This window comes from Callorhinchus milii, unplaced genomic scaffold, assembly GCF_018977255.1.
Source record: "Callorhinchus milii isolate IMCB2004 unplaced genomic scaffold, IMCB_Cmil_1.0 Scaffold22, whole genome shotgun sequence".
Taxonomy (NCBI): domain Eukaryota; kingdom Metazoa; phylum Chordata; class Chondrichthyes; order Chimaeriformes; family Callorhinchidae; genus Callorhinchus; species Callorhinchus milii.
This window is the reverse complement of record NW_024704763.1, coordinates 226213-239468: the sequence shown is the minus strand read 5'-3', so window position 1 is coordinate 239468 and position 13256 is coordinate 226213. Positions and strand designations below refer to the sequence as shown.

General features: G+C 45.1%; 1 protein-coding gene across 1 annotated transcript in view; it reads left to right on the top strand.

Moving 5' to 3' along the window:
- The first annotated feature begins 2040 nt into the window (after window positions 1–2040).
- ntrk3a (neurotrophic tyrosine kinase, receptor, type 3a) overlaps window positions 2041–13256 on the top strand; it is a 150142-nt gene continuing 138926 nt past the window's right edge. The window contains exon 1 of the mRNA XM_042343066.1: window positions 2041–2422. Within this exon, the coding sequence (XP_042199000.1) occupies window positions 2244–2422 (179 nt within the window). The 5' untranslated portion in view covers window positions 2041–2243. The remainder of the gene's footprint in view (window positions 2423–13256) is intronic.

Below are 13256 nucleotides of genomic sequence, written 5' to 3'. Positions count from 1 at the left end.
AATGCCTTTTGAAAATCTATATAAACTCATCAATTGCACTACCTTCATCCACTCTCTCCGTTACTTCATCAAAAAACTCTATCAGGTTTGTTAGGCATGATTTGCCTTTAACAAATCCGTGTGTTGATCCGTGTGTCTTTATTAACCCATATTTTTCTAAGTGAAAATTTATTTTGTCCCGAATTATAGTCTCTAGAAGTTTCCCCACTACTGACGTTAGGCTGGCTGGCCGGTAGTTCCCGGGTTTATCCTTTGCCTCTTTTGTACAATCGAGTAACATTTGCAACCCTCCAGTCCTCTGGCACCACCCCGGTGTCCAAGGAAGATTGAAGGATTGAAAGAGCCTCCGTTATTTCCACCATTACTTCCTTCAGTAACCTAGGATGCATCCCGTCCGGACCGGGTGACTTATCTACCTTACGCTCCGTCAAACATTTTAGTACCTCCTCTCAGATTATTCTTATCCAATGTGAGTGTGTAATGATGGGGGGGGGGTTAGTGTGTGTATGTGGGTGTGTAATGATGGGCAGTATGTGTGAGTGTGTAATGATGGGCAGTGTGTGTGAATGTGTAATGATGGGCAGTGTGTGTTGAGTGTATAATGATGGGCAGTGTGTGTGAGTGTGTAATGATGGGCAGTGTGTGTGAGTGTGTAATGACGGCCAGTGTGTGAGTGTGTAATGATGGGCAGTGTGTGAGTGTGTAATGACGGGCAGTTGTGTGAGTGTGGAATGACGGGCAGTGTGTGAGTGTGGAATGACGGGCAGTGTGAGTGTGTGTGATGATGGGCAGTGTGTGAGTGTATAATGACGGGCAGCGTGTGTGTGTGTAATGATGGGCAGTGTGTGAGTGTGTAATGACGGGCAGTGTGTGTGTGTGTAATGACGGGCAGGGTGGGTGTGTGAGTGTGTAATGACGGGCTGGGTGTGTGTGTGTGTAATGACGGGCTGGGTGTGTGTGAGTGTGTAATGATGGGCTGGGTGTGTGAGTGTAATGATGGGCTGGGTGTGTGTGAGTGTGTAATGATGGGCTGGGTGTGTGTGTGTAATGATGGGCAGTGTGAGTGCAATGATGGGCAGTGTGTGTGTGTAATGATGGGCAGTATGAGTGTGTAATGATGGGCTGTGTGTGAGTGTGTAATGATGGGCAGTGTGAGTGTGTAATGATGGGCAGTGTGTGTGAGTGTGTAATGATGGGCAGTGTGTGTGTGTGTAATGATGGGCTGTGTGTGTGAGTGTAATGATGGGCAGTGTGTGTGTCTGAGTGTGTAATGATGGGCAGTGTGTGTGTGTGAGTGTGTAATGATGGGCAGTGTGTGTGTGTGAGTGTGTAATGATGGGCAGTGTGTGTGTGTGAGTGTGTAATGATGGGCAGTGTGTGTGTGTGAGTGTGTAATGATGGGCAGTGTGTGTGTGTGAGTGTGTAATGATGGGCAGTGTGTGTGTGTGAGTGTGTAATGATGGGCAGTGTGTGTGTGTGAGTGTGTAATGATGGGCAGTGTGTGTGTGTGAGTGTGTAATGATGGGCAGTGTGTGTGTGTGAGTGTGTAATGATGGGCAGTGTGTGTGTGTGAGTGTGTAATGATGGGCAGTGTGTGTGTGTGAGTGTGTAATGATGGGCAGTGTGTGTGTGTGTGAGTGTGTAATGATGGGCAGTGTAGGGGGAGACGAGGCTCCCCATCATTTGTGTGTAATCACGTGTCTGATGTTTCAGTGCGTCACTGCTCTGTGTAACTCAGTGTGTGGCTGGAGCTCAGGGCTCCCTCTCCCTCTCTGTCTGTCTCTCTCCCTCTCTCCCTGTCTGTCTGTCTCTCTGTCTGTCTGTCTGCCTCTCTGTCTCTCTCTCTCCCTCTCTGTCTGTCTCCCTCCCTCTCTGTCTGTCTGTCTGTCTGTCTGTCTGTCCCTCTCTCTGTCTCTCTCCCTCACTACCTCTCCTCTCTCTCTCTGTCTGTCTGTCTGTCTCTCTCTCCCTCTCTCTGTCTCTCTCCCTCACTACCTCTCCCTCTCTCTGTCTGTCTGTCTGTCTCTCTCCCTCTCTCTCTCTATCCCTCTCTCTCCCTCCTGCCTCCTATCTGCCTGTCAGTGTCCCCGGAATACCGCACTCTCCAGTATCCGCACTGTGCATCGGGACGCTGTGTTGGGTGTGATGTGGAGCTCGGTCCTGGCGTGAGGAGGGGGCTGTGCGTGTGTGTGTGTGTGTGTGTTGCTCTATGGCAGTGAGCGGCAGTGGCTGAAGCGGTCACTATGGTGCCTGTGGCGGGGCTGCTCTGGGCCATGTTGGGCTGTTTCTCCCGCCTGGAGCTGGTGCTGAGCTGCCCGGGGACCTGTAAGTGCAGAGCCACTCAGATCCACTGCGACCAACCGGACAACGTAACCATCTTCCCGGTGCTGGACCTGCAGGAGATGGAGAACGTTCGTCAAATGTGAGTCCTTCCCCGTCTCTCTGTCTCTCTGTCTGTCCGTCTGCCTCTGTCTCGCCGCACATCGCCTTGGCTTCGAGCTACAGCCATCACTTTCCTTACAGCTGCTTACGCAGATGGCATTGTAATGTTAACACGACAACAACTTGCACTTAGACAGCGCCCTCCAGGCAGGGGAGCGCCTCGGAGCGCTTAGAACGTGCAGCGTATGAAATGAGATGCGATTAGTCATGTTTCTGCAAGACAGTCTTCGCTAAGTTGGGGAGAGAGAGAGAGAGGTGGGCATTTTGAGGCTGGTTAGAGCTGTGGATGCCAATCACACTGTGGCTGTGGATGGCAATCACTCTGTGGCTGTGGGTGGCAATCACTCTGTGGCTGTGGGTGGCAATCACTCTGTGGCTGTGGGTGGCAATCACTCTGTGGCTGTGGATGGCAATCACTCTGTGGGCTGTGGATGGCAATCACTCTGTGGCTGTGGGTGGCAATCACTCTGTGGCTGTGGATGGCAATCACTCTGTGGCTGTGGATGGCAATCACACTGTGGGCTGTGGATGGCAATCACACTGTGGGCTGTGGGTGGCAATCACTCTGTGGCTGTGGATGGCAATCACACTGTGGGCTGTGGATGGCAATCACTCTGTGGCTGTGGATGGCAATCACTCTGTGGCTGTGGATGGCAATCACACTGTGGGCTGTGGATGGCAATCACACTGTGGGCTGTGGATGGCAATCACTCTGTGGCTGTGGATGGCAATCACTCTGTGGGCTGTGGGTGGCAATCACTATGTGGCTGTGGATGGCAATCACTCTGTGGCTGTGGATGGCAATCACTCTGTGGCTGTGGGTGGCAATCACTCTGTGGCTGTGGATGGCAATCACTCTGTGGCTGTGGATGGGACCCCAAGGCGAGCTCCTGCTGTGATTGAGACCAGCTCCTGTGACCGTCTGAATGGCGGCTGTGTAATGATCAGTTATGATGTGCATAAAATAATCATTGCAGAACAGACTTGCGATGGGATATGTTGGAGACTGAGGTGTGAGGCTGGACAGCGAATGTGAGAGGCTGTCACCACCTCTTCCCGGACAGTCACTACACCTCCCTCACTGACAGCTAACCTCAGCTCCCAGTAAAGGGTTTAAAGGCTATTCTTCATTCTCCCTCGTTTTATCTCAGTCCTGACCCCGGGGACCCGGGATCAGGTTCCCTTTACTCGGGTCCCTCTCAATCCTCACACCTCCCGGTGTCAGCCTCTCATTGCCGACACCGCACCTGCCCCTGCTCCCGGCACCTTATCCCACCCCCCCCCCCCCCCCCCCATCCCCTCCCTCTGCTCACTCCCTCCTTAGCCTCATAACCCCATTCTCTGCCTCCCCCCCACTCTCTGTGCCTTAGCCACCCCCCACTCTCTGTCTATAGCCTCTCTATATATATATCTGTTGCCTCTCTGCCTCAATCCTTCTTTCTATTCCCCCCCTCTCTCGCTGCCTCCTTCACCCCCCTCTCCCTGCCTCCCCCCTCCCTGCTTCCCCCCCCCCTCTCCCTGCCTCCCCCCCCTCTTTCCCTGCCTCCCCCACACTCTCTCTCAGTGTAAGATGGAGTCGCCACCCACTCTCTGTATTTAAAGTCTGAAAGTCAGCTTGTGTGTGAAACGCGGGTAATACGCGGGCCGGACCCCCCCCTACAAACACCAACACCCCCCCCCCCCACATCCCCCCAACACACACACACCAACACCCCCCCAACACCCCCCACACCCCCCAACACCCCCCACACACACCAACACCCCCCACACACACACTCCACTCCCCCCCACACACACGCCAACCCCCCCCCCCCTCACACTGCCGCCGGCAGCACCTCAGCTTGTGGTTTCCTGTGACATTAAGGTCGGCCCCGAGTGCTGACCGGGGGCTCAGTGAGGGCTCAGCAGCTACTGACATGGCAATGGGATCGCAGCAAAGCTGTACATTAGTGTCTGAACGCCTCGGCTTTGGCGGTGAAGCGCTGGGAGATGAGGGATGGGATGGGATGAGGGATGGGATGGGATGAGGGATGGGATGAGGGATGGGATGAGGGATGGGATGAGGGATAGGATGAGGGTTGGGATGAGGGATAGGATGAGGGATGGGATGAGGGATGGGATGAGGGATAGGATGAGAGATGGGATGAGGGATAGGATGAGGGATGGGATGAGGGATGGGATGAGGGATGGGATGAGGGATGAGGGATGGGATGAGGGATGAGATGAGGGATGAGATGAGGGATGGGATGAGGGATGGGATGAGGGATAGGATGAGGGATGGGATGAGGGATGGGATGAGAGATGGAATGGGATGTGCGCACAGCGCAGACTTGCAGGACGCGCGGTGAGGTGGGAGCCGCGTCTCTCTCAGGTTTACGCACGGGCTTTGGGACCTGTTGCCCTGGGAGGTGCGGGAGGGTCACGGGCTCCGCAAACCCCGGGCCGCACCGAGTTTCCTCAGCTCTTTCATGTGTTTTGCTACCATGTTTAAATGAACCGTGAATTCTCCAGAGCATTAACTGGGCGAATTATAATGTCCTCGAGGCATTGATGTTTGTTTTAGAAAAGGATAACAAGGTCCTGGTTATTATAAAGGAATTTCATACAGAGAGAGCATCGCTATGTTTCCCCAGCGCCTCTTACACTGATGTTTGCAGAGTCAATAGATATTATCGGGAGGAACTGACGCTGTAAAACTGGGCTAAGATGAGACTTATATAAGGAGCAAGAAAGAGCAGGAGATGGGAGAGAGGGACGGCTTGTCCTGGCTCTGAGACTCCCTGTTAGTGAGAGGCACACAGTGGAAGCGCTTCATAACTGTGTGTTAAGAAAAGCAAGTCATTATTGATTCAAATGTGCACCAAATTCTGCACCGAAAATAACAAGGTAACGAGCATCTTTATAAGGGGAAAGGCGACAGCTGTCACTGATTGTTCTGCCGTCTGAAAATCTCTCAACCTCCAGTGGTTTAGGGATGGCTGTAAAAGCTTGAACCGACATTGAGACCCACATCCTTCTCTCTCTTTATTGGTGTCTGTTTAACAAGGCGTGTTTTATAAAATCAAACCAAGCCAAGAGACCCTCGCTACAGGGATTGTAATATGTCAATGTTAATACTGTATGTAAATGAAACTAGCTCCGCCCGTTGATAGAAGGATGTTCTGAAGGACTGACTAACCCACAGTCACTGATGGATTAGTCACATAAGGCGAGGATCCACCAAACCTGCTGGGTACTGGCAAAACCAGCGAGGTGTCAGCTGGCTCAGTTGTAGCGCTCTCCCCTTAGCTTGTGGTTCAAATCTCACTCATATAATAATAATAATAATTCTTGCATTTGTTATAACACCTTATCACATCTTTGAGACGTCTCAAAGTGCTTCACAGGATATACAATATTTCACAATAAAGTGAATTGACTGTATATTTTGTGGACAAAACGCGGCAGCCAATTGCACACAGCAGCGTCCCACAAACAGCCGTGGATTGAAGTTACCAATTTATTATTTTTTTTCTTGAGGGATTATTATCAGGCGTGTGGAGTAGGGAAACTTGCCCAAGGTTTCACCACCTTCCGGGAATTGAACCCAGGTCTCTCGCTTGTGAGGCGAGTGCTCTAACCACTGAGCTACAGGACTCCTGCTATATGGTTGGTATAGGCTGACCTGTTGGCTGTCACCAACACAATGCTGGGGTTTGCTGCATTGTTGACCTCCATCAAATGAGACTTTAAACTGAGGTCACTGGAGCTCAAAGATTTCACGATAATATTCAAAAAGAAAAGGGTATTTCTTCAGTATCCTGACCAATAATCCCCTAAAAAAACTGTTTGTTCACTTCATTGCTGTTTACAAATGATAATAATAAAATGAGCAAGAACAGCCTGAGATTTACCCATTCAAAGGAAATATTCTTCAAATCAGAATGAACTTATACATTTAAAAAATCTTTTAATATATGACCTGAGTGTATGAAAATTGCCTCAATACAATGGAAATCAGACTCCTTCCTCTTTTCTGTTTGATCCTATTCATTCACTTGGTGATTCTTGTTGGTTCAAACACATTTCCAAAGTTGTTCATATTGAGTAAAGACTTGAAATGGTTTTGGATACTGAGGAAGGAATTTGTCTCACTTGACGAGTGAGAAACATGGAACTAAAGGAATTCACCACTACTTCTAGTCCATTCTATCTTAAAATTTAAGATTACGCAAAATTTAGCAAAATTCCTAAATTCGATCTTTATTTGGAAGTTGGCTTCCTATAAAGGGAAAACCTTACAAAATCAGATCACATGTAAGAACTTTTCACAATTTTGTGCCATCTTAAAGTTTAAATAATCTTGCAGGCTAAGTCTAGTTGGAATATCAGGCCTTGAGTGGGGCCAGAAGCCAGTTATTTCACTTTCCGCCATATGTGCTTTAAGCCTCCTGCCGTATAAATTTTATTACCATTACTATGCCAACATAAAGCACTTCATTTGTCTTTGTCATGTATGATCTTTGTCCCATAATAATTCTACAGTTTTTAGATGCTTCATTAGTGCTTCCTTCAGGATGCTTCCACCTGTTTCCCCTCCGCAGATGTCAGACCAAATAGCCTGAAGTTTACTGAATTTTCTTTTTGCCCCATTCTAGGACATTACTCCAGTTTCCAGTGCATCCCTAAAAATATCCTCCAGCCCATGAATATTTAATCCACTATTCTTTGAGTGCTCTTGATGAGGGTCTCCTGTGTTGTCCTCCTTTAATCTCTGCAGCCTGTCAGTCAGACATAATATGTATTCTCCTCTGCTCGCTCCCCATACACTGTAACATTCCTCCTCTTCAAGGATTTAGCTAATCCAATTTTAAAAGATTTTTTTCTAACCTTCCCTTTATTTTCCTTTAGTGATTATCTTAAACATGTGCCCTCTCATTACTGAGTTGTTGACCATTGGAAATAATTTTAGTATTTACCATAAGTCGTCTTCAAGATGTTTTATCAGGGTCACCCTTAACATTTCTGCTCTCAAGTCTCTGTTCATGACTGAAACCCTTCAGCCACTGAAACATCCCATTGAATTTACACTGCACCTTTTCCATTGCCTTTGTACTCTATATTATTTATATTATGGGATCTATCACAATCCTGGGCTTTTCAGTTGATAGTTTTATAGATCTTTTCAAACTGTTATTAATCAAAACTATCTAAAGTTTTACCATGTATAATATTTTGAACTACAATATTACTAATTTTGGGAACCTGCTTAGGGTGGCCCCAGCATATCTACCCAGTTTCACATCCTTGTAACCTCTTTCCTTTCTGGCAGGGAGGATCTAGGTTATTCAGGAATAGGTGAGACTTTCATTTTGGAGTCTGGACTGGCCAGGCATGTATACCTTACCCCAGCCCCACTGACGGTGAGGTTTTACAGGTTAATGTGGTAGATTCTGTTCCTCTTGCTCAGTGTACAGTACTTTGAAATCAAGATACAATCTTTCTATACAGACAGGTAACAGTCCTTAACTGATGTTACTAAATGTATGAACAGATTATGAGATTCTTTATAATAATAATCCATGCATTTCATGTCAGGAAAACATCTCAAATCGTTTCACAAGATTTACTGTAAAGTGTAGTGACTGTGTATTTTGCAGACAGACAAAGCAGTTAATTTGCACACAGCAATGCTCCACAAACTGCCAATGACCAATTTTATCCGGGAAATTGTTGTCTGGGATGAAATCTGGTCAACATGAAATAAAACAATTTCCACATTTGCACAAATCTGTTTCTAGACTTGTGTATGTGCGTGTATAGTGTTTAGAAAAATATATAGTGTATTTGATATTATATATTATATATTATTTACCTATAATATTCTTTCTCAATACCAATTAACATTTGGAATTATTTTTAACTGTGTGCACTTGATTGTATCATGGCTTAACAGTGTCTCCATAATGGAAGTGTGTTAGTTGGAGCTCAGATAATTATTGTCCGAATGTTTTGAATTGCAATAAAAAATAAAAATTGCTGCAGGGAGAGTTCTAAACCCGGGCCTGGCCCCAGGTTTGGCACTGGAGGCTTAGTGCAGTTGTCAGCATGTTGTATCAGTCCTGTCTCACATGCGTCCGTTTGCTTTGTGTGTACTGACCTGGTGTTGAGCATCCCTTTTACATGTCACTATATTCCATAAATGCTGCTTAAGCTGTTTATTTATTTTTGCTTATGCTAATCAGGTACACAACACACCAACAGGTATAATTTATTCTGCTGCCAACAGCAGGTCATGTCCCTGTCAGGAGCGTCAGATGCCTGTGAGCTGAAATATCTTCATCTTTTGTGCAGCTGTCTCACCGAGATGAGCCTAATGAAATGTCTCTGATGACTCTGGCAGAGTGAGTGAGCAGCTCCTATCTGATTTAGTGCATAAATATCCACTAGGCAAATTTCCTCAGTACCAGGGAGACTTCACGTACCGCCTCCCCCACATAACCACTTCACAGTAAATCCTGTGAAGCTCATTGGGACGTCCTACTGACATGAAAGGCGCTATGTCAAATGCAAGTGTTAAAAGCAACTGAGTGGAAACACTCCATGCTGACTGGTCTGCCCTTCCAGGTCCTGACAATGTGCCCAGCTAGCTTGGCTGTTATCAGCAGAGCCCTGGAGAATTGTGGACTTCCTTGATTCAAGAACTGGACAGCCCACCACAGTTGACTCAAGTGATGCATTGCACACTCGCTTAAACCTGCCGTGTGTTCCCGAGTGTGGTCTCACTAACTGAAATGAGGTTTTAGTATCAAATAGAGAGATCTATTGACAATGGTGGAAATGCAGAACAGGATGTATGGGCTCAAGACTGAGGTGGATAGATATATCCACATATACAGTCAATTCACTTTACAGTCTATTCTGTGAAGCGTCCTAGAATACATGAAAAAGCGCTATATCAAATGCAAGGATTATTTATTATTATTTGTTAGGTCAGGGTATCAATGGATATGGGGCAAAGGCAGGTATTTGGATTTGAGGTACAGCCTCAAAGATCAGCCATGATCTTATAGAATGGCGGAACAGGTTTGAGGGGCTTACTCCTGTTCCTATGTTTCTATGTTTGGGGCGTATGTGCTTGATCGTACAACACATATGAAAAAGATTTTTTTGTGATTTGCAGTTTGAAACAAACAATCGAATATAATCTGGTGTCAAATTTGCTACCATTCTCTAGCTGATAGTAAGCTGTTTGTGATGTACAGAATAGATACCTTATTTTGTACACAGCAGTCAGACCCATTCTTTGTCTGATGTGGTGATGTTACCTGAAACATTGGGAGCTCAGCGATGTTTTGGCTCCACCAACAGCACTTCAGTTCAGCTGCTAGGAAATAGCCATCTCACTCAATTGTCTACTGACCCCACCTTGAGTACACATCGGCAGAGAATCTGGAGAAGTTGCCAGTGAATGTCACAGGAGGTATTGCATAGCCACAGGATCCAGAACCATTCTGATTGAGAATGCTTGTGACACCTGTTATAAATGGTGTGAAGTCCTCAAGGCATGTAAGTCATGATACATGCACTAGTCACGTCACTCACACGTTACCATTGCAGGTACATGTCACACATTATACACAGCAAACGTACAAATCCCACAGTTGAAAAATAGAATCAAATTCCTAAAATGACTCACAGCTGCTTGTTCTAAATTCAGGCACAGAAGCTGTACTAATGCACTCGTTCACAAAAGAGACTAGTCAGTAACAATTATCAGTGGGCAGTAACCAGCGCCCAATGCATTTGTCACATCTAAACGACTGCAATGTAGAAACTGACGTCCGTCTGTGGCACAGAATGGCCAGGCTCCCAGGAGCCATAATGACCAGCTAGATCTACACAGCCATTTGGGGAAGAGGATCTCTCTCAGAACTACTGGATTCAAGTTTTATATTTAAACCAGTTCATTTGTGACAGGATGTCTGAGTGACTAACTGATTGATTTATAGGAATATTTTCAGTGATTGTGCGAAGGTTCAGAGAGCAGAATGCTGATAACTTCATTGCAAACAAAGTCAAGTAAATATGAGTTAAGGAGGACTGTTTGGATCGGAATGAGAAACCATACATGAAATGAGATAATAAAATGCTAAAACCTGACTGTGATATTAAACCAAAGCCCAGGACCAAGCTTTGAGAAGATGTAAACACATGTTTTAAGATAAATCTTTTACTTCAGCCAGTCTCCATTTATGGCAAACTACCTCTGATGTGGAGGAGTGAAATAATACTAATATTTGCATTTGATATAGTTTCTATAACAAATATTTGAAAAAGTACCAAGAAAATTTCTGTCAAGCATAGTGACTGTGTAATTACAGGCAAATATGATGCTAATTAGCCATGAAATGAATGAGTGAGTTACCTGGAGGTCTGTTCACCAGGACACTGGGAGAAGCTTTCTCCTCTTGATTTTTAACATCAACTGAACAGGGCGACAGGATCTGAAGGACAGTGCCTCTGACAATACAGCCCCCTTGCCTCCCACCCACTTAAAAAAAACACCACAGAGTGCCTGACAATACTTTATAATAAAGTGCGAACATGAGAACCTTCTGACCCAGACAGTGCTACTGACTGAGCCAAGCTGACCCGAACTGTGATGGGGCTGATATATTTAGACATCATTGTATTGTATTGAGAGTTTGACAAAGCATTTAATGCAAAACAATACAACGTACAAAATGACATTTGTTTAGCGCTTTTCACATATGGACACAAGCTGGGAGTTGGGATTAGGAAGGGTGGAGAGCAGGAAGGGTGGGGACAGGAGGGTAGCTGAAGGCACGGTCGAAGAGGAAGGTCTTGAGACGTGCCTTGAAGGAGTCAAGGGAGGGAACAAGCATAGTGTTGTTGAATGGACTGTGGGATGTTAATGGTGCAGATGGTGAGAGATGAGGTGAGGTTTAATCCCCAGATTTCTTGCTGTTCATTTATTGCTATTTTCATCATTATTTTTTTGCTGGGAGGTACATTGTGAATTAAAGAACGAGTATTTTTTGATGAATTTATCTAAAATGTTTATTTAGTCCAATTTATAGTTCCCACTAATATAGCAACAATTACAGACAGGAAAAGGCCACCAGTACATCTTGCAATGTTAAATCCATCTGATTTAGCACAAGATCTGCCCATAGTCATTACAGAGAGTGCAAAACGCTGGGTAAAGCACCATCAATCACATCAGTTTGTTAAACTTTCCTTTTTGGTCCTAGTTGTGGCTCTGATTGTCAGAGTGCTGATGCGAACACACAGACTGATCTTTACCTCAATGTAGAAGCCCAATCAACGTATGACTCAGCCAGACAGTTTCTTTAACTCCAGCCTATACGTCAGAACAGATAAATTACAGTACAGCTGACAAGCATTTCATGTTTAAAGGGATTTAGTTGGAGTGAGGCAATATTTTAAGCAGAACAGAGTCAGTTAACTAGCTTAGTAACACAGTCAGGTAGGAGTATATCATTGGGATGGCCTCCCGACATGAAAAGCGAGCACTATAACCAATGTTGTTGTTGATCTGGCTACCCAACCAGCTTCACAAAAGATCCCTTCCTCACATCTATCTCATCACCATTAACCATGAACCTTTTTAATTTCTAGGAACTTCTAATACTGTAGTTCCTAATAGCACTGTTTATAGATGTACCTGACAGCAATCACCTGTGAAGCCTTTGAGTTGTTTAGCTGTTAAGGTGCTGGGTTAAATGCAAAAGTTATTTGTCAGGAGCGGCAGAGAGAGCCCCTATAGGGCTATCTATAAGGTAAGTGTACTGAGAATGGTTGTGGAGCAGAAGTTTAAGACTGAAGTGAAACCTATCCCTTCTCTACTTGAACATTGAAAAGAAACAAGGTTGGCGAGACATTCCTTGTGACTATTTTTGTACATAGTCAAAAAATGGCTACCCTTAGTGGCAAGAGAAATCTCTACTAATGACTATTTAATTTTATTGTAGTAATTATAAAAGCACTAGTTTATCTCTTGGAACCGTGAAGTAATTTGCATGAGTATAGATTTTAATATGGAAGCAGCAATCATACCCGAGCAGCATTGTCGAGCAGTGGGATGAAGGCAGTTTAGATGAGAAGCGACACCTGGAGCAATGTTCTAAATTGAATTTCCCTGAGAAATTTAAAGTAATTGCAAAGTTCATACTACTTGTGCTAGATTAAGTTTCCATGAAGTAAACCTCCTCCATAAATCATTTACAAACCAATTTGGTTGAAAACTTTCAGATGGGAGGTGCTTGACCTTGACTTTTTATGAAACGTGAATAAATGAGAAAAGCTGATAAGTGACTGGAGGGCTATGAGCTCTCAGTGGTGTTGTCCCAATCCTCTCCCTCCCTGTGTCCTGGTTCCTAATCTCAGTGCCATTGGGAACCATTTATGTGTTTTGTTTCCCAAAACACTGAGATGTTAGACTTGTTGTATTTTATACATGATGCTGATCAGAAGATTACTGCCCTAGGTTAATGGTTGCATTTGGCTTCTTTTTTAATATTATCAAATCAAAACCAAGGAACTCTGATTTCAGCAACACATTTCTGTATGTTTATTTGACTCCAGGTAAATATTTTATTAGCAGAGGAACATTGCACAGGAACCCTCACACACACACACACACACACTATTTTCCCATTTACTCAATATTTCCCCCAATATTGTAAATCTCATCCAATCAACATGATTCCTGGTAAAGAGGACAAGTGGTTTATAATGTCAATGACACACTAAGACTGTCATTAGGAAGGACAATATGGTGCCACCTC